The 24,484-nt window shown below is 44.2% G+C and overlaps 1 protein-coding gene and 1 long non-coding RNA gene across 2 annotated transcripts in view; both read left to right on the top strand.

Moving 5' to 3' along the window:
* The window catches only part of MAP6 (microtubule associated protein 6), a 52,494-nt gene that overhangs the window by 14,203 nt on the left and 13,807 nt on the right, over positions 1-24,484 (top strand). The window contains exons 2-3 of the mRNA XM_053971084.1: positions 21,823-22,036; positions 23,854-24,050. Of these exons, the coding sequence (XP_053827059.1) occupies positions 21,823-22,036; positions 23,854-24,050 (411 nt within the window). The remainder of the gene's footprint in view (positions 1-21,822; positions 22,037-23,853; positions 24,051-24,484) is intronic.
* Positions 8,668-15,148, top strand: LOC128803820 (uncharacterized). Its single transcript, XR_008435848.1, has 2 exons — positions 8,668-8,750; positions 14,873-15,148. It is a non-coding gene; the product is annotated as an uncharacterized LOC128803820 (long non-coding RNA).

Raw genomic sequence — 24,484 nt, 5'->3', positions numbered from 1 at the left:
CACTTCTCTCCAAGGAAATTTTTCCCAAACCGGCTGGGGGGAGGGGCTGTGTGGGTTTGCTTTCTGAGGAGGGCCTTTTGGAGGTTTTCTCCCAAATTTGCCCTAAACCAGGACAGACATGATGAAAAATAGGAGGAAACAGAGTCTCATCTTGTAATTATGTCTGGGAAGAGTGAAGATGTGAAGGTGATGCACTGCTGTACCCCACTTTCATACCCATGTTGCTCTAGTGAGGGGAGCTGTAAGCACTGAAATAGAGCTGTATTTTGTTTTAAGGTCTCCAAACACTTGCAAACAGGTCCAGTTTAACCTGGTTCCCAGTCTGGATTTCAGCAAACACCACATTCCAGCCCACAGAAGTATTACTGGGTGCTAGAGTCTGGCAGTGTCCAGGTTCAGGGCTACACCTTTGATACAGAAACTGCATTCATGTGTTGTAGATGTCAGCGAACCCAATGGGAAGAATGATGATGTCTGACTTAGTTCAGAAGGCTGAATGATTTCTTTATTATAATTATGCTATAACACATTAATATACTATATAAAAGAGGATACTAAAAACTACATGCTACTTTCTCTAACTCTCATATCTAACCACCAACAACTCATGACCCTGTTCGCCAGAGCCCAGACACAGGTGGATCCGATTGGCCATCAGGCCAAATCAATCCACCACGATCCAACCAAGCGATCACTCTAGGTAAACAATTCTCCAAACACATTCCACAAGAGAAAAACAAGGAGCAGAAATAGAAATTGCTTTCTCTTTCATTTCTCTCTGTGTACCTTTATGAAAAATCCTGAGAGAGAGATAAATGTGCTTGCCACAGTCATGTGCTATGCAGAAGGGGAAATGAGGGGAATCACCATGACTTCTATTGCTGTGCACACTCCATCCTTCTTTGCTGTGTGGAGACATCCCTTGGGAAGCTGCACAGGTGCTGGAAATGTGTTCAAGCTTCCACAGGAACAAATCAAGGGTATTCTACTTATGAAATATTATAGGAGATTACTGTATAAAGTTCGCTGTAAGATCTTGTGGAAGGAGAAGATACTTGTTTATAAAATACATAAAAAATAGATTTTTCCTCTTTTTCCTTCGATTTCATTCACTTACATTCACCCTGCAGGTGATCTGACAAGGATCACTAGTGGACAGCCTGAGGGACACCAGTTTTTGAGGTCTTATGTCATTCCTTGGGTTTTTCTCAGCTGATGACTACAAATTCATTTTTGCTCAGGTCTTTCATATCACTTAGGGGATACTTATCTCAGATTCATCCTTGAATAGCCCATCAATAGGACTCTCTGATGCTGAACACATACAAGGATGGGGCAGCCACAGCTGCTCTGGGCAACCTGTGGCCAGGACCATACAAGGAAGAATTTCTTCCCAATATTCCATCTAACTCTGCCCTCTGGCAGTGGGAAGCCACTTTCCCCTGCCCTATTCCTCCAGACATTTGTCCAAAGATGCTCTCCAGCTCTCTTGGAGCCTCTTTAGGTGTAGGATGCCTTAAATATCCAACAGGCAACTTACATTTGCAGCACTGTGTTCCTCCTGTAATTCTAACTGATACTTTGTGTAGTGATTTTAGTTCGCCAATTTCAGATTTCCCCAATTTTGAGATTTCCCCAGTTAATGTGCTGATGAGTGTGGTGGGCTTTAGTTCTGGCCAATCACCAGTGCACTCATTTCCTGTTGTGAGATAGGATTAGGAGAAAGGCAAAGTAGGCTCAAAACTTTAAAAGGGTATAAAGAAAATTTTATTAAAAGTAATGAAAAAAAGTAGTAAGAATCAAAACAAATCCTTCAGAACACTTCTCCTCCCCCCACAACTTTCTTTCCCACTGACAATGTAAAGAAACCAAACCTAAAATTTCCAGTTAGTTTACCACCTCTAAAATAGTCTTTCTTCAGTTCACTTAGGCAGAGAAGTCCCTCTTGTTAAGGTTATGGAAACCTTTCCACAAGAGGAAAGAAGCCAGTCTTCTCGTGGCTCTCAATTTCATCATGAATAGCAGCCACCTGGGGAACCCTGCCATCGTAAAGTCCTTCCCATTTCCACAAGCCCCCCCACAGCTTGTTGATGGGCTATGTTGACTTATGGGGTATTGTTTAAAAGATGAACTAGTCAAAGGCAAAAGTTCTCATTATCTATTTCTAAAATCATCTTCATCCCTGGGAACAGAGATCTTCTTCTCCTCCTCCTGGAAGCACAGGACTACTCTTTTCTCTTTCTGTTTAAACTTCTCATGGGATTACAGCCATTTCAACATCTGCTTACATTAACATGGAGGCCTTTACTTGATATCAATTTGAACATTTTCATCTCCCCATAGTTTCATGCATTATAAGGAAAGAGTCCTTTCTTCAAGAGGATTTCAACTCCAAAAATAAAGCATCTCCTCACCCGCCCCATCTGGGACTTGACTTCTTCCTCACTGACCTTGATATCTTCGTATTGTTCCTTTACATGCTTGCATTTTGTTCCTTTCTCTCACTCGAGGGAGTATTGAAGCATTGAAAGTGTTAACATCCCGCCTAGGGCCTACCTGACCCTACCTGACCTGCCAGTAACTTTTGGCCAGAGCTGTGGCTGGAGCTGTGTCAGGATTGGTTTCATGGTTGGTTTTTGGTTTTCTCTGTGTTAAATTTTAGCCACAGGACCCCTCTGCACGGACTGCAAGGGTCTCTGGTCTCAGCCATGCTGTGGAGAGGGAACCTGATGGCAAGGTCTTTACAGCCATGGCCAGCCCTACTCCAGCCAGGGCTCTGCAGCCTCCCTGCCTTCCTGCCTGTGAACTGCTGGGGCCTGGCCCGGCCAGAACAGGGCCGACAGTGGGGCGGGGGGGCCCCACGGGCGGCCCGGGGATGGGGGAAGGGGCCCGGCCTGCGGCAGGGCCGCTTGGCCCGGCTTGGCCGAGATGGGGCCGGGGCTGGGACCTCCTCGCCGACCAGAAGAGAAAATTCCCGGGCTTTTTCATCTTTAACAGAGGAGTGAAAAACACACGTTAAAGGCGCCCAGCTTCTCAGTGGTTCAACAGACTGTCAGTTACATCACTTCTCTGAATTTCCTCCCATTCCAAACCATGACACTTTATTACAAGTAAGAGATTTATAAGGGCAGAATGTGGCATTAGGACCCTCCCACCTCAGAGTCTGTCCAGAGTCATATTTCATCCATGTAATCTCATGCTGAGTACTTTACTTATGTTTGACTAAATAATTTTGCGTGAATTGGAATTCAAAGAGATCTTGACATATTGAAGAAATTGCTTGAAACAAAGAAGCGGCAGTTTCGGAGAGGTGAGGGCAGGGTAGAGGTAGAGATCAGCAGTAGTGCTGGTGCAGATGGGAACAGCTGGTGGAGGAACAATTCTTCAGGGAATCACAAATCACATGTCAGTAATTATTACTTAATTTTAAAAAACAATAAATTAAGAACAAAAGCACTCTGAACAAAGTACTTTGGGGCAAGTAACGTACTGAGATACATGGAACGGACGTGACATCTTTCCGTATTAGTCAAGACTCAGGTAGATTATTTTTTCTTCGGCAGTCATGGACCAGAGAAGGTTCTGAGGACACCCATTAGAGAGGCTAGGAGTGCAGCAGACATTGCAGGAATGGTTTTGGAAGAGGGAAATGGATTATTATCTTTGCATCTATGAAATATAACAGTGGGTTAGGATGCTCAAACCTGCTGTTGTCACAGCCAAGAGGAGCAAAACTTGGATGTCAAAGGTTAAAAATGTATTAAATGCATTGCTGGACAAAGTCCAAGGGATATTGTGCATCTCTGGAGATGCCAGGAGGATATCTCTACAGTCCCTCTCTGTGAATCTAGGAGAAAGAAAAATCATTATCACTCATTCTCTGCATTGATTTTTTTTTTTTGTCTGCAGTGACCTTGGTGCTGCTAGCTTTTCTTTATGCTCCCCAGGGCATAGGTTGGATCAAGCAATTAGAATTTTAATAAAAGCTGCCTGTGTGTGTGTGCTGACATTTGATTTCTATTATTTTTATGGCTTCTGGTAAACATCAATCATTGTCCCACTACCCTCTCTCCTCCCTGCCATGCTCTCAGGCTTCCATCCCATGTTGGGATCCAGCTGTTGGAGTCTTACTCCATGTTGGACCTTGTGTATTTTTGCAACCAAGACAAATAACCTGTTAGTGGGCTCACAGCCTCCTCACATTCATGTTGACTTGAAATCAAAATGAAAACTTGAAAAACTTGAAATCAAGCGTCATTGCTTGACAGCAGAGCTTAATGTGGGACCACTGAACCTACCCTGCCTGGCTGGAAAATGCTTCATGGTGTTCAGAAATTGTGTGGATGTGGCACTTGTGGTCATGGGTTAATAGTGGGCCTGGCAGTGCTGGGTTAATGGTTGGACTTAATGATCATAGAATTATTTGCCAATATAAATGATTCTATGATTCTATGACTCAAGAGCAGGCTTCATGTAGCTGTTGCAGAGATCAATGGAAAAACCTATTCAGAGCAGGATCAGGATTTGACCAAACAGGGCAGAATACAGCCAAGAATGACCCCATTGAATTGCTTTATGACATGCTGAATGACAGCTTTCAAGCAATCATTTTCCCATCCTCCTTTGGGTTGATTTTTTTTATTGGCTAGCATGTTTGGTTTTTTTTTTGTTTTTTTTTTTTTTGAAATGCAAAATTGAATTATTATTTAATATAAACATTTTATGAACTGCTATGGGAGGTGAATTATTTATGGAATGTCGCCCTGATTATCAAGAGTTTTCTAAAGCCTTCTGAGTTTACATTCTTGTAGAGAACTTTCCCACACAACTTTCTGTAAACAACCTGTTGTTTTGCATTCTTTCATAGAGGTGGAGAAATTTGATGTACAGGTAGTTTGTCCAGTGTCGTTGGAGAGGTGGCACGTTCACCCTCCAATCCACTGGCACCTTTTGAGAACTATAAAAGATTGGAGTCAGAGAAAATAAATTAGTCTCTTCATCGTGACCAAAGCTGTGGTGCGTTGTTTTTTCCTTGTGTCATCTGGTGACAATGGAAAGGGAAGGAGTGATGTTTCTGAGCCTTTCTGGTCTGTCAGTTGCAATAATAATCAGTCTAAGAGTGTGTTTAAAGCTTGCATGCTCTGCCTGGGAGACAAGAACTCTGCCTTTTTCAATCATCTCTCAATTAAATATCTGCTTAATACATTTGTCCCTAGCATCTTTTAGTTTTTTATTAAGTTTGGAACAACTCCAAAGGAAAAAGTATTTGTAGATTTCTTCATTTTCAAATGAGACAAATAGTTTACCCAGCAGGATACAAATGGCTTGGAGAGGCTGTAAACATCTGCTCTATGCACAAAAGTGCATTGTAACAACAAATCCTAGTTCTTCACAGAAGACTTATAAAAGTGGTGTTTCTATTTTTTAGTTCCTAAATTTGCTGCCTGGGAATTTTTTTTTCGTTAAGAAAGGGATTGCTGTGCACAATTTTTTGTGCTGGCAGCTGGGTTTGGCAGGTAGGTCTGATATGGGTGATGCATGAGGAGACTATGCAGTGGAGGAATATTTTTATTCAGTTCTATGTTAATGGTACCTTTCTTGGGAAGTGGGTTTCCAGGATCTAGATATATTTTTAAGGCTATTTACATCCACATTACGATGGCACCATCATCTAGTCCATGTGTATCTGCCCACATGAGCATTAGTGCAGCACTGTCTCTAAGTAAGCGTCCCATTTGCAACCTCCTCCAGATGTTTCAGGCTGGGCCTGGAGGTGCCAAAAGATCCCAGAACATCAGATCCCTGAGTGATAACATCCCATCAGCTTTGCAAATCATGACAATGCAAGATGCTCCCCAAAATGGGAATAGGCTCTGAGTCTCTTGAGTGATTCTCTGGTTTTCTCCCAGCCTGTGCAACTCTCCAGGCTTTGATTGCTGCACACAATATTTCTAGAGCATCTTCACTGGCACAGGCAGCTGTGCACATAGCCTAGGATTTTTTTTTTCTTGTGTGTGTGAATGGTGTGTCTCCCTGATATTTTTGGTGTGCTCAGCATGATGCTTTTGATGGAGCACAGTGGGGCCCTCTAGACATGAGCACCTTTGATATAAAGACACAACCCATTTGGTCTGAGCTTTGCTTTCAGAGCTTTACACTCCATGCAAACACTGGAGGAGCCCTTGAAAATAGCCAATTAATTACCAAACAACTTTTCTTCTACAACATGCTTTCTCACCATTTTCCATATAAAACTTTCCTACTGTCATCCTTACCCTTTTTTTATTACACTGTAACTGCTTTGGTGTGGAAAACATGGTACCTGCAGAGACCACTAGTTGCTTTTTTCACTCATATCAGTCCTTGTTTTTAAGTAGTTAAGAGGAGATTTCACAATAAAGCCATCTATTCCAGTGCCTTCTGCTGTCTCTTCCCCATACTCCCCCAAGGCAGCTTAGGTGGTCCCAGTATTTACAGATTTGGTACCATGGGACTAGTCAAGTTGTTACAGAGCTGGAGTCAGTGAGTCCTCCCCATTACATTATTGATGTTTAAGTGATCCTGGCAGTTTCCCAAGCTTGGGGTAGAAAAATGCAGAGCATTTTTTAATTTCCTGCAATTAATCTAACTTTTGTGTTTCCCTCTGGTAGGGATAGCTTCCAAAGAAAGATACGCTAACTGAAGTGGAATGAACTGAGTATTACACTGTTAAAAGTGATAAACTTTAATGGCCCTTATTCTGCTCTCCATTATACCAACACAGTCCCAGTGACTTGGTGTGTGTTGTGTGGTTTCCTTAAAAAATGCATGGGCATCCTAAGCTTTGTCTCTTCCCAAAGAAGCTTTCCCAACTTCTAGTTCTCTCACACTGTCCCCTGAAACTGTCTCTTCATCCCACTTTAGTCACAGAGTCACAGAAGGGTTTGGGTTGGAAGGGAACTTAAAAGGCCACCCAGTTCTACCCCCTGCCATGGACAGGGATACCTTCCACTAGACCAGGTTACTCCAAGCCCCATCCAGCTTGGTCTTGGATGCTTCAGGGATGGGGCAGCAACAGCTGCTCTGGGCAGCCTGTGCCAGGGCTTTACCACCCTTACAGGGAGGAATTTCTTCCTAATATCTGACCTAAATCACTCTGCTTTCAGTTTAAACCCCTTCTGCCTTGTACCAGATTTTCATGGTGCTTTTTAGAACAACCTTCCTCACAGCACCCAGAGCAATTTCAAAGGAATAATCCACATTTCCTCTCCAGTAATTCCACATATGTTATGCAAACTCTGCATCTTAATGTCTACAGCACAAACCAATTTTATAACTGGATTTTGCAGCCTTTGCAATAACACGGTATGTAAGGGTAAAGATGGGAGGGGAAATCCAACTCAGCCTTTCTCTTAGCTCAGTAATCCTTTATCTTAAGATCTTTGCTCAAGTCTCAGCTCTCTTCTTTCATCTACTTAGTTCACACCCAGATCTGTTATGGTTTTTCCAGTTAAAAAGAATTACAGCCTCTTAATTTCAACTACAGAAACATTCAGTGGCGGCATTGCATAGGAAGGCATCAATTGACAAGCAGAATTCAGTCAAAGCCAGTGACTGGCTTGTCACTTTTGAATGTTAAAAACTTTAGCTTCATTATATATATAAAATTTTGTAAAGAAATAGGAAAACCTCAAATACACACATGTAAGCGTAGCAGGCGGATGATCAGACCAAATGTAGGTTAATTTGCATTCATCCACATCTGTATTGCGTTATTCAAGGCTATTATTCATACTACCTATATTGTGTGTAATATGTCTCACTATCCCTGACGTGTGTTACACACTTGGGACATGGCTGGATATGGGAAAATGTAGCTCATCAAGCTGCAGAAATTTTTGCTGTGGAATAGTCATGCTGGACCTGCTACCCCAGTGGACAGATTGAAGGGTTCTCTGGAGAGTAGTTCTTGCAAAAAATATCTGCAACAATATTTTAATTACTATGCATTTTATATAGTATATGTAAATATTTATATAGTATGTATAAAAATGTGTGTATTTTATTAGTATTATGGTTTTTAATTATTATTTTATTTGTATAATAAAGATAAACAATTACCTGATCTGGGCAAGCTGATCTAGTTGAAAATATCCCTGCTCATTTCAGGGAATGAGGACTATATAATCTTTCCCTTCCAACAAAAACTACTCCATGATTCTATGATTTTAAATCTCTGCATAGTGGGAGCACCACTAGAAGATATGCCTTGAGGATGGATAAAGCATCATGGATTTGAATTCTCCTTCCATTTCCAAGAATAAGATATTATGCACACAAAACATATATAAATACAAGTTTGGATTATATGTCTGTATTTGACTTTATACACTAAAATGGGATAAAATTGGGTGTCTTTGGACCCTAAGCATGTGTGTGTGATTTGCTTTCACAGGAGGTACTTTTGGCTTGTAGGCTCTAAGATGTTAAAACATAAGTTCACTTACATGGCACCTGGTTCTTACAACAACCCCAAGTTCAGTGATCAAACAGAAAACAAGAGGTTATCCTGGCTACTTGGTCTCTGAGCTGAGCTGCAGGCTTGTCTATTCTGTAGGCATCCATTGTTGTGAGAGCAGTTAGAGCTGTGACCTCATATCAGTATCTCACTCAGCTCTGCAGGGTCACTGAAAGTGGACACAGGGATAATGCCAGGCAACTGCACAGTTAGATGATAAATTTACCTTCCACAAGCAGCATGGACAGAAGAAGTATGTGCTATTCAACACTCTCTTTTCATTGGACTTTCAGACGTGTGTCACTGCTCCAGGCCAGTGCAAGGAAAAACTTAATGACCACACGGTCAGGGCTCTGGGGAGACCTTAAAATCTCTTCTAGTCCCATTAAAAGGGTTCCAAGAGAGACAGAGAGGGACACTGGACAAGGAGTGACAGGATGAGGGGCAATTGCTTTACAGTGACAAAAGGCAGGGTTAGGTGGGATATTGGGTAGAAATTCTTGGCTGTGAGGGTGGTGAGGCCCTGGCACATGTTGCCCAGAGAAGCTATGACTGCCCCAGGCCTGGAAGTGTTCAAGGCCAGTTTGAATGGTGCTTAGAGCAACCTAGTCTAGTTGAAGGTGTCTCTGCCCACAGCAGAGGGCTGGACCAAGACAGTCTTTAATGTCCTTTGCAACCCAAACCATTCTGCAGTTCTGTGATGCGGCAGTGCAGCAGGAGCTGCCAAAGCCACTGCCTTCCCAAGAGCATCTCCTTGAGAAGGGGATAACTCAGTGCACCGAGTGCATGCACCACGTGATGTTATTTGAAGGTCAACGGAGAGCAAAGCAGATGGGAGGGGTTCTTTGTATGGTATTCCAGTGTAATTTATTAACAGCACACTAAAGGGAACCAGGGACAAAGAACAAAGGAGGGTCCAGAGTTCTCTACGGGACAAGGCAGGCGGAGTATTGGATTTGAGGGCCAATGGGTTAAGGGAACAGAGGCAGTACAGAGGCAGGGTTAGAGGGTAACAACTAACTGGGATTCAGGGGAGGAGCTGCAAGGAATGGGGACCAATAGGGGAAATGGGAGCAGGGAACATTCTAGAACTGGGGAGGGAAAAGGGATGATATAACTTGGATCATTAACATAAAGGCACAAGGAACTGTAGGAGAACATCTCTTTGTATTACCCTGACTTAAAGGTGTGTCTCTTCTGAAGGCATCCCTGCCTCAGCATGCCCTTCTATGTCTTGGGATGCAACACTGTGATATTCTGGGTATTAACTTTGCCATGGGACTTGGTTTATTGCTTCTTTACTTAGTGGTCAAGGTCCTTGTTCCTCAGTGTCTCCTCCATGAATGTTCATGGGGATTCCTATTCATAACCTTCCTTTTCCTAGTATTTGCCTATTCCCACCCTGGCCATGTAAACTATTTGAAACCAGGTGACTAGTTCTTCTATGAAAGCCCACTGGAATTGCTTTCATATATCAAATGAAACTCAGATTGTGATGTCTCAATTTTGAGACAAATTTAGGAGAGAACACTCTTCTATTGAGACATCTCCTCTAAAAGGGTTCCAACAATCCCTTTCCACCAATAGGAAATTAATATTAATGGATGAAAGTGAAAAAAAACCCAAACCCAACATTTTGTTAATAAACAGAATGTCCACAAAGCAAGGGGGGAAAATGTAAATAACTGCTAAATATTAAATTGTCAGACCTTACCCACCCACACACACACACTGGAACAAAAACCCAAAATGCCAGGGAAAATACCTGCTCACAACATGTGGTACAAAATGGTGCTGGCTTCTCTCTCAGGATAAAAAAAAACCAGGAGCTTCTCATAGCAGTTTGAGCAGCAGATGAAAATTTGGTGATTCTCTGGCATCAAACTCCTCTCCATAGCAGACGAAGCAGCTGGGCTGGCTCCTCTTGGTGTGCTTTCTCTCCCCGCCTCAGTTTCACGAAGTTTGATGGCTGGAATGGAGCAACCCATCTCCCACTCCTGCCAGTCGCGCTTCTCTGGTCTCAGACTAGCAGCTGTTCAGTTCACCTCAAAGGCAGCTAAAAGATTGCTGCTGCAGCTTCTCCAAGGCCAGGGAAGAAAAAAGATTCTCCCCTGGGCCAACAAAACCAAGCTAGCCAAGCAAAACCAAATCGCACAAGGTCATAGAATGCCTCGCTAGTAAGGCTTTGAAAAAAACAGCCAAAGAGCCCAAAGCTTCTCCCCCTCCCACCCTCCATGTGAGCAATTACACTGTTATGCAGACTAGAAGTGAAGTCTAAGAAAAACACTAAGGAAAAAGAGAAATAATGATTCCCTGCAGGAAGTAGAAAAATACATCAAATTATATTGCTGCGACAGAAAAGCTACTTCTTGTCAACAGTGATGTCCTGACCTTTCTCCAGAAAGGCCCATCCTTCTCTACCCATGATTTGGATAATAATTGAAGAAATTCAGACAAAATCTTACTTGTGGTCCCAACCACCACCCATCTCCATCTTTTGCCTCAAGGGCAAACCTCACAGTTCCCATGCAATGGACTGCACTATCACCTATTGGAGAAGGGGTAGGATTTAGGAAACAGGAGCTGGTGATGGGCTCAAGCAGCTTCATAGCAGAGCTTCCTATAAAGTCTGGGAAGAAGAATTTCCCCAGCAGTCCCTACCCAGCACTATGAGAGTAACTGGACTCAATGAACTCCCCCCTAGCAGTGTGAATGGACTGGTGCAGGTATCCTAGGGAAGCTGTGGCTATCCCATTCCTGAAAGTGTTCAAGGCCAGGCTGTGTGGGGCTTGGGGCAACCTCGATTGGAGTGACATGAGTTTTAAGGTCCCTTCAACCATTCTGGTATTCCATGAATTGGGACCAGAGATGTTGTCAGCAGTGCTAGTTAGTGAGATGCACTTGTCCTTATCTCCTTGGGCAGTAGCTCTTCAATTCTTTAACCAGCCATCTGTCCTGTTTGCTGAAAATTGATGCCTGTGGTTTCTCTCCTCATCCTGCTGCTGGATCTCCATCAAGGACTGTCATGGTTTGACACTGGCGCAATGCCAGTGCCCTGATGAAAATACACCTTCCTAAATAAGTGCTGTGAGATGTGACCAGGAACAGGGCAGAGCAGGCTCGAGCTCAGAAATAAAGGGAAAAAACTTTATTACCCTACAACTACAATAAAAGGAACACACAGAATCCAGAATGAAAACCTTCCCAAAACATTCCTCCTCTCCCCCACCCAATTTCCAACAAAGCACATTGAAACAAAACCCTGGATTCCTTATCAAGTTACCACCCTTCAGGTAATCAATTCTTAGTTCATCAAGGGAGAGAGGAGTCTCTTCTGTACCATAGACCCCCAGGAAACACAATTGCAACCTCTTGTGTTTCCATGTCACGCATGGCAAACGCCCAGAGAAAATCTGCCATTGTGACACCCTCCTTTCCATGTCACAGTGCTCTCACCACCGTGCATGGACTGAAACTGCTCATAGGGTTCCTTTAAGGATGCTTTGCCAAGGACCAAGGAACAACAGTTTCCCATTTTGGGACAACACTCCCCCCCTTTTTCTCCTCCCCTGGGGCTGAGGGTCTTGAGAACAGAGATCTTCTTCTTCTCTGAAGACAGAGGGCATCACCACACCCTCTTCAACTTTTCTTTGTTCACTCCACTCCTGCACTTGCAGTCACTGAAGCAGGTCACTCCCACTCCTACACTCTCTTGGCTTAAGTCATTGCATCCCCCTAAAAAATGCAGTCTCTTTGTTGCAGGAGAAATTGCTTCAGTCTATGGCTATACAAGAAAAGTCCAGCCAAGGCCACTCCATCATCTCCTCCCACCTAGGATTTCTTCTTCTAACATCTCAGGTCCCAGACTGTCTGTTTTCTCTTTCAAATCGAGGAGGAGTAGTGTTTTGCAAAGCTTTCTTTTCCCAGGAAAGGGTTAAAAGTCTTGGGCTCCCAGGATGGCTGAGATCTCACAGCAGGCTGCCCGAACTCCCACGGCTGGGCACCTTCCTCCCCCCCTCCTCTGTCTTCTCTGCAGCATACTGCCGGCACATGATGTCAAATTTCCAGGTGGAACTGCCTCTCTCTTTCTCTCTCTCCCTCTGGGGTGGCTGGCTGGGACATCTCAATGTTTCTCCAACCTTCCGTCCTGTGGGGGGCTGGCCTGGTTCCATTCCCCTCACCCCACTCTCTCTTTCTGGGGCTCCCCTCCCCCACCCAGTCTGTGGCTGGGCAGGGGAGGTCTGCACTCTTCGCTGACTGGAATAGAAGAGAGAGTTCCCCTGGGAGTTCTCTGCATTTAACGCACTGTTCTTAGAGGCATGTCCATGCCTTCAGTGGTCACTCCAAGTGTCAATATCCAAATGCAACCACTGATTGGCTTGACCCCAAGTTCCTGAGAAAACTCACTTCCTTGTCAAACCAGGACATGGACTGATGACACTGAGTTTGTGAAATGCAATGGCTTCATTTGACCTTAAAAAGCTTATTTTCCTAGGTGTCCATTAGCACATTTTGCTGCACCAGATTCTTCTCTTACAAGTCACATCATGGATTCACATGGATTCATTCACAGCTTTTGCAGTATGAAGCTCTGATTCAGGAAGTTTTTTATTGTCCATATTTATCTCTATGGAGCAGCTAAGGGCCACTATGCATATGCTGAAGTTTTCTGATGAACTTGTGAAAAATACAAATAATTTGTTTAAAAATGTTAAAAGTTTAATAGCAATAAAATGGTTATAAAAACAGTAATAAAAATTAGAGCAATAAGAATTTGGACAATAAAAGTTAGGACAATAAAGGACAATAAAAAGCAAAGAATTACAGACATCCAGATGCTCTTGGGCACTAAGCCACGAAAAGCATGTCTTGTGAACAAAGGATTAACCCTTAAAAGCAATAGCCTGATGCATATTCATATATCTCATACATGATGCATAAATTCCTTGCAAATAGGGATTTTTCTGGTTTTTGTCAACTTTTTTTCCCTTAATCCTGGTGGTTCCTTAAAGATGGAGAGGATATGGAAGGATGTTTGCCTTTTCTGATATGGAGGCAGTAACTCTTGCTGTTATCTCTGTGTGAAGAATTTCTTGATTATCTCATCTTGATTATCTTGTGCTGGCCCCAGAAAGGTATCTTACATCACATAGCTTCTATGTTAATTTTATGTTATAGCCTAAAACTATATTTAATGCACTACTTAAAATGATTAATACAATATTACTAAAAAAGGATTAATACAACACTACTTTCAAACATAACAGATATAGTATTAATTTTAATATTTGTGAAGAGCCAATCATATAATATGCATTTTTCACAAACTGAAATAATGCATTTTTTGGTTCATCTGCAATTTGTGTCTTCAGACACTTTAACTGAGGTGCTGAAAACATCTCTCTGCCAAGAATGCCACTAGAACCAAAGGTTCACAAGGCCATCAGATCAGGGTTGTTCAGCCTTGGCACAGGCTGCCCAGGGCAGTGGTAGAGTCCCCATCCTGGAGGGATTTAACTCAGATTTAACAGGGACAAATAGATATATAGAACTTGGAAACATGGGTTAGTAGTGAGCTTGGCAGTGCTGGGGGACTGGTGGACTTGATAATCTTAGAGGACTTTCCTATTCTTAAAGATTCAGTGATTCATTGTGCCCTTTTTGATGGGGATGAGCAGAGGCAGGCAGCTGCCAGCTTCTCTGCATCCCATCAGATATTTTAATTACTTCATTGCATTCACTATGAATTGTACTAAAAAATCTTTGCACTTAGAGAACTTCAAATGCTATGTTGTCTTTGGAATTTCTTCCACTTTTCCTAACATCAAGGTTTCTTCTCAAGGGTTTTTATTCCTGGGACCCCAATAGATGAGCCTTCTTAATTCACATATCCGTATTTCTGTGCGTTTGTATGTGTTGTCTTGAACAAAGAGTCACATATGGGATGCTCTTTGGCCTAGCAAACTCTCAAAAGAGCACTTTGGCCCTATTATGGATCGGATGAGAGCATTAGACAAGCCCTGCCTTAGGTTCAGATGTTTGGTAGCAGCTTTACTGAAGTGACCCACAGCTAAATCACTCTGGCTTGCTGTCCTAGATTGCAAGGCAAGATGTAATCTATTTGCCATCTATTAGAGGTGTGGCAGTTATCTTCTGTTAATTGGGCAGTTTTCTTTATATCTTCCACAAACCAATCCTCCCTCTGATTGGGAGGCATCTGCTGTTAATGGCCTATTGAATATTGCTGCATGACTGATAAAAGTTACAGCATCCCATTGTGAGATGCTCCACCCAGAGGGAGGAACCAAGCATTCCTAACTGGATATAATCTGAGTTTTTGGGACACTAGACTCAGCCTTCCCACTGGATTCGCAGAGGAACAGCTGGGCTTTTTTTCCACTGTATCGTCAGAGGAAGACTACATCCTTCTAGAAGATCACTGCTCTAAGAGAAACACATCTGCCACTCCAGAAGGACTGCAGCCATTCCAATTTAAACTGCTAGCAACACCCTGACCAAAAGGGTGTCAGGTTGTATTCTGACTCTGTCAGTGGTTTTTCTTTTGTATTATTGCATGTATTTTCTTGGTTTTTTTTTTTTTTTTTTTTTTTCCTTTTTCCTTTTTCCTTTTTCCTAATAAATTGTATTTCTGACTTGGAGTCTCCCACTGGTTTTGCTTTCAAACCAGAACACTTGCAAGTTCCTAAGAATAGCCAATCAGGTCTATTATAAAATGAGTTGTTTATTGAAAAGACAGACGCTTAATGGATGAAAGGCCTTAAACAGAGTTACTTACTACACAGGATAAAAAAAAGACTACTACTAGATTACATAAATCAGTGTATGATATAAATGTATCTATGTTATAGATAGCAAGGAAACAGTATAGATTAGGTGTCAATGTAACTTACCACCAATTGATGATGGGGTACACAAAGTCCATCACTCATCCCCCAGGGGAGTAACCATGAAAGTCAACATCCTGACTTCAGGGAAGAGACTCCACACATTCTGAGGAATGTGCAGAAGATTTCTGCTTTAGGAAAATATGGTGTAGCTGTGATAGTTTATAAAGTGAACTGTCTATCAGTCAGAAATTCTAACTTATCTTCCCACATCTGCTTCCACAGCAAGATGTTTACTGTCGGCTGAAAGAATCAATCCTGTGTGTCCTGGTTTAGGGCAAATTTGGGAGAAAACCTCCAGAAGGAACCCCCCAGAAAGCAAACCCCCACGGCCCCTCCCCCCACCTGGTTCGGGAAGAATTTCTTTGGTGAGAAGTGGAAAAAAAACCTGTTTATTTAACAGGCAAAGCACTCTCCAGCACAAAAATCAACAACCAGATGACAAAACTCTTTCACCACTCTGAACAAATATCAAATTCAGAAAGTCTCTCCTGGGAGTGGTCGCTGTTATCGGTCCCTCCGGCATTGGGAATGGCTGCTGCAGGCCACAAAGTGCAAAACTCTTGGTGTTTTCCCAAGTCCCAGTCCAGAGCAGGTTCGAATGGTTCCAAGAAAAGGGAGAGAAAAACAGTCCAGGGAAAATTCGGACTGCCTAGCTAAGCTAACTAACAAGCAAAAAGCAAAACAAGCACAAGCAAGAGCAGAGGCAGAAGCAAGAGCAAAAAGCAGAAGCCGCACTATGTACTGCGCTGTCTGTGTTCAGCCAGCTGTGGGGGAGTGAGCAGGCTGAAACAAAACAAAACTTTGCTTTTCAGAGCCAGTCTTGAAGGTACAGAACATAATATCCAGCATAAACAGAACACACAACTGGGGATACAAGCATCATAACGTCACCCTAGGACAAATGACATGAGCTTAAAAGTCCCTTTCAAATGAAATCAGTCTGATTCTGTGTATGTGGTAGCAACAGGGAATGGCTGGCTATCCCAGATGTGGTAGGACTCCATATGAACGTAGCCCATGCTCTCTTACATACTTGAAGGGACCAGTCGTAGTGATTCCAAGACAATCAGAAGTGTAAGGCGTGAACAGAACGGGGCTGGAAGGGATGATGCTGGATGCGATAGCGCGGGAACCTGCCCCGGCCGCAGCCGCACCGGAGCCCGCAGCGGGTGCCAGTCCCAAGCGGAACTGTGCCCAGGCAGCCACGCTGCCACCGGCAGCCCACACATGGACCCATCCAAGCGCATCCATGATCCAGAGCGCGTTTGGTAGTCCAGGGCGTCTACCCCATCCACCCCATTCACCGCTCCGCCGGCGCACCCAGGGCGGGCGGTCCCTCTGAACAGGACCTTCCAGTCAAGGTCTGCGCTCTTTTAAAGCCCCGCTGTGACATGTCCCGGCGAGATCAGGGGTGGATGCGGTGCCTGAGGCCGAGACGGAGCCGCAGCGCTCGCGGGGCGCTGCCGGCGGGTCCCGCCAGGGGGGCAGTGCGGGCCCGGCCCCGCCGCTGGGGCCATGTGGGGAAGCGCGGGAGCGGCGGGGCTAGGAGACGCCAGCGTCCCCCGCCTGGAAAACCGAGAGGCAGCGGGATGTGCTAAAATTGTAGTGTCTGGTGCGACTGAGGAGCTCTCTGGTGACCGAGCTCCTTATTTCCTCAGGGTTCCCGGCCTGGTGCGGGGCAGGAGGCCTGAGCTTGGCGGCTGCGTTACACCCACGGCAGCAGGGCTGGGCTGCAGAGGGAGCACCGGAGTGCCTCTGCTGTGAGGGCAGGCTGGGAGAGCCGGGCGTCCTCAGCCTGGACAAGAGAAAGCTCCGGGGTGACCTTGTAGCATCTTCTTTTAGTTCCTTATAGCCCTTCTAAAGGGGCTACAAGAGAGCTGGGGAGGGACTTCTGACAAGGACATGTAGCATCAGCACAAGTGAGAATGGCTTTAAACTGAAAGAGGCTGGGTACAGATTATACATTAGGAAGAGATGAGGGTAATGGGGCACTGGAACAGGTTGCCCACAGAGGTCGTAGATGCCCCATCCCATGAAGCAGGCCAGGTTGGATGGAGCTCTGAGCAACCTGGTCTAGAGGAAGGCATTCCTTCCCATGGCAGGGGAGTTGGAACCAGATAATCTTTCAAGTCCCTTCTGACCCCACCCATTTTATGGTTCTATGATTTCTAAAAAGCTTCTGATCCAGCTCCTGCATGGCCAGGGTCCTGGTGAAATGAACAGGGCTAATGCCTTTATTAATGTTCAGCTCTTTATTAAAAAGATCAGCTGGGCAGGGGGCTCGACATGGAGCTCGCCCCCGCGGTCATAGCTTTCCCAGGCGGCCAAAAGGAAGGAGGCGTGCAGAGTCTGTCACTGAAGTCCAGAGCAGCAGGTGTCCCTTCTTCTTTCCTTGTGGCACACCGGTGGCCAGAGGGTGAGGAGGTGTGGCGTGCAGAGTCTATTGCTGAAGTCCAAAAGAACAGCTGTCCCCGCTCCTTCCGTGGTGGCAGCACCAGGGCGCTCTCTGTCTCTGTCTCCCTGCTTCTCAAAGCCTAACCTAGTCTATTCTTTCTTAGGTGATGGCGACAGGTAAAAGTCAATCAGGGGATGTGTTTCCCTCTTCCTCAGCTAGGGCATTTGTCTAGACTCGCCTACTATGTTCAGTTTTTGATTTAGAGTCCTTTTTATCTCCTAAAAATACTCCCATGATCCTAAGGGGTTTTTATTTGCATGTTAGTCCCAGAATGGCAGCGTGGAGGGGTGGGAGGCCAGTTATCTCCAAGTAGTTTAGAGAAAACAAACAGAGCAATTAGCTAATTAGCATTTCAATATGGGTACTTAGCTAGAGTTAGTAGTTTTTTTAGTGTTGCCATGGGAACTAAGAAGGCCCTGCCCGCATCTCTGGGGAACACGTGGAAACTGTTCATTACACCTATCACCTATATTGAACAGTGGCTTAGTACTCTAAACCACTCTGTGAGTGCCAACATCACCAAGAACATGGAGGATAGGAAGGAGAAAGAAGGAGGACAGGGCACACCCAAATCCCTCCATCTTAGAACTTCTGACCCCCATGTACAAAACTCAGACCCCTCTGTACAAGGCCTAAAACCCCCCTGTACAGCACTCAAAAATCCTTCCTTTCACTTTTTGACTACTTCTATTATAATATCTAAACTTTTGTGATTTCTTGTTCTTCCTGCAAGGTTGATAAATTGTTCCATGGATCAAATTCAAAACCACAGGGGTTTCCGGCTGCCTGCCAGGGTCTCAGATGCTTCTGACCTGGACCCGGAACATCCAAGAGTGTCTAAGGGACACCTTGGGTTCCGACAGGGAAAGAGGACTATGGAAGAACATACCACAATAACATAACTGTACATCAACAAAACTTCTCTTAACATACACATAACATTCATCTCTTAATTGTGAGAGCCAACCATCACATTACTCATCTATAACACTAGGAAAGAAATCTGAAAGACAGATAGATATGGGCAGAGAGAATTAGTCCACCATTTTATTTATTTCCACATATTGAAAATATATAGTCTACTTTGGAACAAAAGTGGATCCTAGGAAGAAACCTCTTCTGAGGAGTTTAGGATGAACTTTGAGTTTGTCATTCTGGCTTGATTTGAGGCAATTTAAAGGACAATGCTCTGGAATGAGTTGTCTCCCTTTATAGGTTCTAACAATTCCTTTCCACCAATAAGAAACATAGATGAGTAGATAACTGAAAAAATAACAGTTTACTAACAAGCAGCAACAGGCAAAAATAACAAATAGATTCAAAATTTCTAAATCTAATGGACTGCCCCCAGAACAAAAAGACACCCAAAAATGCCAGTGACATACACACACACACATACATTCACCAAGATGGTGCTCTGCGGTCGAGCATGTGGTTCGAAGGACAAAGGGAAAGGTGATGCCAGTCTTCCCCCACCCTCTGCTCTGCCTCCCTGACAACTAGAGCTTCGACTGGTATTCTCTGGGTCAAGGTGCTAGAACTTGCAGAAGGACTTTGCCTTCCTTGCCTAAGAGACGACAGGGCAGGCAAGGCAAGGTGGCTGGGCTGGGTTTTCTGTGCTCAGCAAGGCAACAGATGACCTTTTGCAGCCCTAGTATCCCTGCCTGAGCATCCTCAGATGACAAGCACATGTCCATACTTAAGCTTTCCTGATCTTCTGAACTCAATTCAGCTGCTTATCTTCATATACGTAAACCCAAATATCTCCATTCCCATTTGACAAATTTGGTTGAAGCTGATCAAAAGTATTATGGGAAGGGATTGAGTGGCAGCCCCCTTACAGAGAGTTAATTTCCCTAGTGTTGGGGGTTAGGTTTTCTTTTTTCTTCAAGGAATTTTCCTCCATTTGTTGTCATAGAGATGGTGAATGGACTTCAATTTAAAAGACAAAAGATGTAGTCAAGGCCTTGGCATATCATTGGAATGGCTCTGGGGGAGGGGGAGAAGCAGTGTGGTGGTTGGCGATTTCTTAGCTGGAGGTAGTTCGGTCTTTGCCGGTTGTGGGTTTTGGTGCTGGACTTCTCCTGCCCAGGGGGACTCTCTGCTACCGCTGAGCCTTCCTTGCCATTTCTCCTTGCCTTTGGTGGGCCACTGCTCTCAGGAGTGATTATTGGATTGGGACTTTTCAGTACCCCACCGTTGCTGGGAGAAAGACCCTCACCATCTGCCTGGGTGCCTCAAGGGAAAAACTTCCATCTCCCCTCTCTCAGGAGAGATCACCTCATGGCTGCTTACTGGAGCCTCGGCATCTGGGACATGTGAGAGCCAGGGGAAAACAGAAACATCTCTCGCCCTCCACCTTCTCTCTCCTCCCTGAGCCTCTATTACCCCCTTGGGCGGCTCAGCGCTTGCTTCGGCTGCCCTCTGCCTCACACTGAGCCAAAAGCGCCCTCTGCAGCCATGGGGGAGTCACTGCAGACTCTTTGTCTCAACAGGAGCGATCAGTGCCTACTGCCAGTTGTGATCCTAACTACGCCAAAGGGGAAATTGCTTGATGGGCAGAAAAAGGCTGTTATTGCAAATTTTTTTCTGGCTTGTTGTTGCTGTTGTCATTGATGTTTGTCTGCCTTGTTTTATATTTTTATATATAAAAATATATGTGAATGTGTATATATATATATATATATATATATATACACATATATCTATTTTAGTAAAGAACTGTTACTCCTTTTCCCTTATTTTTGTCTGAGAGCCCTATAATTTTGAAGTTATGATAATAAGGAGGGGATCATATTTTCCATTCCAGGAAGGTTCCTGCCTTCCTTGGTAGACACTTGTCTTTTAAACCAGGACACCTAGTAAGTAATACAGGCTGAAAATGAGTAATACAACCCAGAAGTGGTTAAGTGGAACAGGCAGGAGGGGCAGGGTCTGTAACTTAAAAGGGTTAATGCCTTGCAAGTCCTGAAATTAAGACAAGAGCTTGGAGCAACCTGGTCTAGTGGAAGGTGTCTCTGCCCATGGAAAGGGGTTGGAATGAGGTGAGCTTTAAGGTCCTGGCCAGCTCAAACCATTCTGCAGTTCTATGGTTTTCAAGGAAAGTTTACCCCTTTGAAGAGGGTTTGTATCAGCACTGGCAGGATAGATCCTGGTTTGCATTGGAGTTTTAAGGATCTAAACACTGTCTTGGACTATGTTTGAGCACAACCCCCCAAGTTAGCAACCCCTTTAGGGTTTCTCCTTCCCCATTCTCAAGTAAATGGTGAGTTTTAGAGAGAAATTGAAATGTTTTGCTTCAAACCTGGAAGGTTGTTGGTGTTGTATTGGGAAGAAATACAAAACAGAAGAGAAGAAGGTTGTGGATGGGAAGCAGAATATGTTCAGAAGACACTGAATCCACACTTTTAACTGTGTTTGGGTTTTTTTCTACCAGAAGTTTCAGATTTGTCCAAAAGAAATGAAAGATAATATTATTTTTTTCCCTGTAATTCAGGAATCCATTATCAGTTAATAAAGGGAAACAACAGCTCAAAATATAGCTCATAAACTGCATTCCCTGCTCTGCTTGAGTTTACGTCTTACATCTTACTTGGTATTGTGTTAATTCATTATCTGTTAGTCCCAAATATTTATCTGTTAGTGTGGAATTAACAAAACTTTTCTGTCTAATAGGTGCAATGTAGGTCATACCAATTTCTACTTACAGGCATGGCTAAGGGGTGTCCAGGGCTGACTGATTTTAATAGACTACATTTCATTTTAATTTCTCCTAATGTGTCAATAGGCTTTGAATGAATTAAAAAATTAATTGTTGGGAGACAGTTTCTATGTAAATCTGATTGGATGGAGGTAAAATCCTTTCCACATAGACTTGGTTGATCAATGCAGGACTCCATTCCCATGTTATCATTGCTCTCCTGTTGGTTTAATTCCTGAACCCTTTTCTTTTTGATCTGTAGAAATGAGTTCAGACCCTGGATAGATGTCAAGCCTGTGAAAGCGATAAAAGCAAAGCCCCAATACAAGCTGCCAGAGGAGAAAATGACCCATGAAACCAGTTACAGTGCTCAGTTCAAGGGGGAAACCAGTAAGCCTTCTCCAGCTGATAACAAATACCTGGAACGCAGAAGGATACGCACTCTCTACTGTGAGCCCTACAAAGAACCTCCAAAGGTGAGAAACATGGCAGAAGGGACTCAGGGCCATCTCTGCTCCTGGTGAGACATGTCCAACAGAGTAAGGTTGGGCTGAATACTGCTTGCTGTCACTCCCCTTATGTGGTATCCTCATTCCAACCAGCAGGTGCATCTTGGGATCCACCTTGGAAATGGTGGTGAATAAAAAATGAATCATGTCCCAGCCATGTGCGCTGCCAGCCCAGAAAGCCAGCAGGGTCCTGCATTGATCACACAGCATGGACAGGGAGGTCAGGGAGGGGATTCTGCCCCACTGTTCCATTCTGCCCCTTTGCTCTATAAGACCCCCACCTGCAGTGCTGCCTCCAGCTCTAGGGTCCTCATCATGGGAAGGACATGGATCTGTTGGACTGAGTCCAGAAGAGGCCATGGAGATGCTTCAAGATATGGAGCACCTCTGTTACAGAGACAGGCTGGGAGAGCTGAGAATATTTAGCCTGCAGAAGAGAAGGCTCTGGTGAGACTTCAGAGCCCCTGTCAGTGCCTAACAGGACTCCAGGAGAGCTGGAGAGGGACTTTGGATAAGGGCTTGGACGGACAGGACAATGGAGAATGGCTTCACATTGCCAGAGAGCAGGGTTAGAAGGGATATTGGAAAGAAATTCTTGGCTGTGAGAGTGGTAAGGCCCTGTGGCTGCCCCATGCCTGGAAGTGTCCAGTGCCAGGTTTGAAGGAGCTTGGAGCAACCAGGTGTAGTAGATGTCCCGGCCTATGCAGGGGGTAGACAATGAGACGTTCTTTAAGGGCTCTTTCAGTGCAAACTGTTCTATAATTCTGTGGGCTCTAGGACATCTTGAGGCACTTTGGAGACAATAGTGCCCTACGTCAAGTGAGGGTAGGGAGGAGATGAAGAGGATTTTCTGTTGTCATTTTCTATATGATTATCCAGGCAGCTTTTTCTTCCTCCCTCCAAAACTTTAGGAGCCCCACATTACATTTTATGCTGGGAACCAGACATCTGCCATTATTTCAGAGCATTACACAGATTTTGACAGTATGCATTTCTGGCTTTGATCAGATTGAGAACGTGTTGAGAAGGGCCTGAGCTGAAATGTTTTCCAGCCTTGTTTTCTAGGACTAGTAGAGGATCTGCATATTAAAGAGTCAGTCTGTGAAGTTTTAAATGGAGGACCATAAGTTGTTCCCTAAGTTGATGAGTGCTTAGATCTGTGAGGACTGATAGGGATTGCAGGGGAAGCATGTAGGAGATGAAGACTTCTGTTCTCCCTTAATTTTTGTAACTGTCCTTCCTATTTTGGGGGTATAGAAACAAGACCTTGTGGAATTTTGTCACATGCCAATTAGTGTTCTGCACCTCAGGTATCCCAAGGTAATTTTCCTCCATTTTGGGGATCTGTTAAGCACAAACAAACAGAGGAGTCCTCTCCTGCAAGAAAGATGGAGACTTACAGCAGCCTCTTTGTCCTGAGCATCATTTCTCTGCTTCAGAGAGAGAGAATCCTCTATGGGTTTGCAAAACTCCTTCTGAAGTCAGAAAAAGATGAGTGATCATATTCCCTCTCCTATTCACCCTGCTCTATCCTGATCTGGATACAATGGGCTCTGCTGGCTCCAGGGGCACTGACTTTAGGACATCCTGAAAGGAGCTGGCTATTTGCAACTCAGCATAAGCTCAGCTGGTCCCCTGCCTTTGTGGCAGGGCAGAGATGAGCAGATAAGTAACATTTGTGCTGTTTCAAATCTGAATCCTGTTTTCCACTTGTTCTTGTGTCTCCCCTTCTCTGTTTCTCTCTCTGTCCATCTCTGTTGTTTTGCCTGTCACCTTCCATGCAGGTGGAAAAGCCTAGCATAAAGCCTTCCAAACCAAAAAAGACCACAACAAGCCATAAACCCCTGAAAAAGGCCAAAGACAAGCAGATTGCATCTGGCCGGGCTGCCAAGAAAAAGAGCACCGAGACCTCCAACACTGCAAAGCCAGAGGATAAGGAGAAAAGTAAAGAGATGAACAATAAACTGGCTGAGGCAAAAGAGTAAATGTCACTGCACTTTCCTTTCTTTCTCATTTTTTTCCTTTTCTTTCTTTCTTCCTTCCTTTTTTCTTTTTTTTTTTTTCCCTTTGCTTAAATAAAGGCCACAAAATTAATTAGAGGCTTCTAATCTGCTTTTTGTTCTGATTGTATTAGAAGCTTTTCTGTTTTATTTCCAAGGAGGATTAGGAAATCCTTGTTTCTGAGGTCAGGTTGTTCTGCTTTGCCTGCACAACATGGCTCTGCACAGAGTGAAGGATGTGAGAATGCATAAGCAGGGTCCTAAGAGATGAAGGTGATGGACCAACAGTGTTTGCATCCAACAGCTTGTCCCTTTCCTTGGGCTTGGTTCTTCAGTGCTTTGACAGCATGGAAGTGCCCATTGAGCCATGGAGGGGCTGTGCTCTCATCCCATGAGGCCCTTTTGGGTTGTTGAC

Source organism: Vidua macroura, chromosome 2 (assembly GCF_024509145.1).
Source record: "Vidua macroura isolate BioBank_ID:100142 chromosome 2, ASM2450914v1, whole genome shotgun sequence".
In the NCBI taxonomy this organism is placed as follows: domain Eukaryota; kingdom Metazoa; phylum Chordata; class Aves; order Passeriformes; family Viduidae; genus Vidua; species Vidua macroura.
Note: the sequence above shows the minus strand (reverse complement) of the source record. Positions and strands in the feature narration are given on the sequence as shown.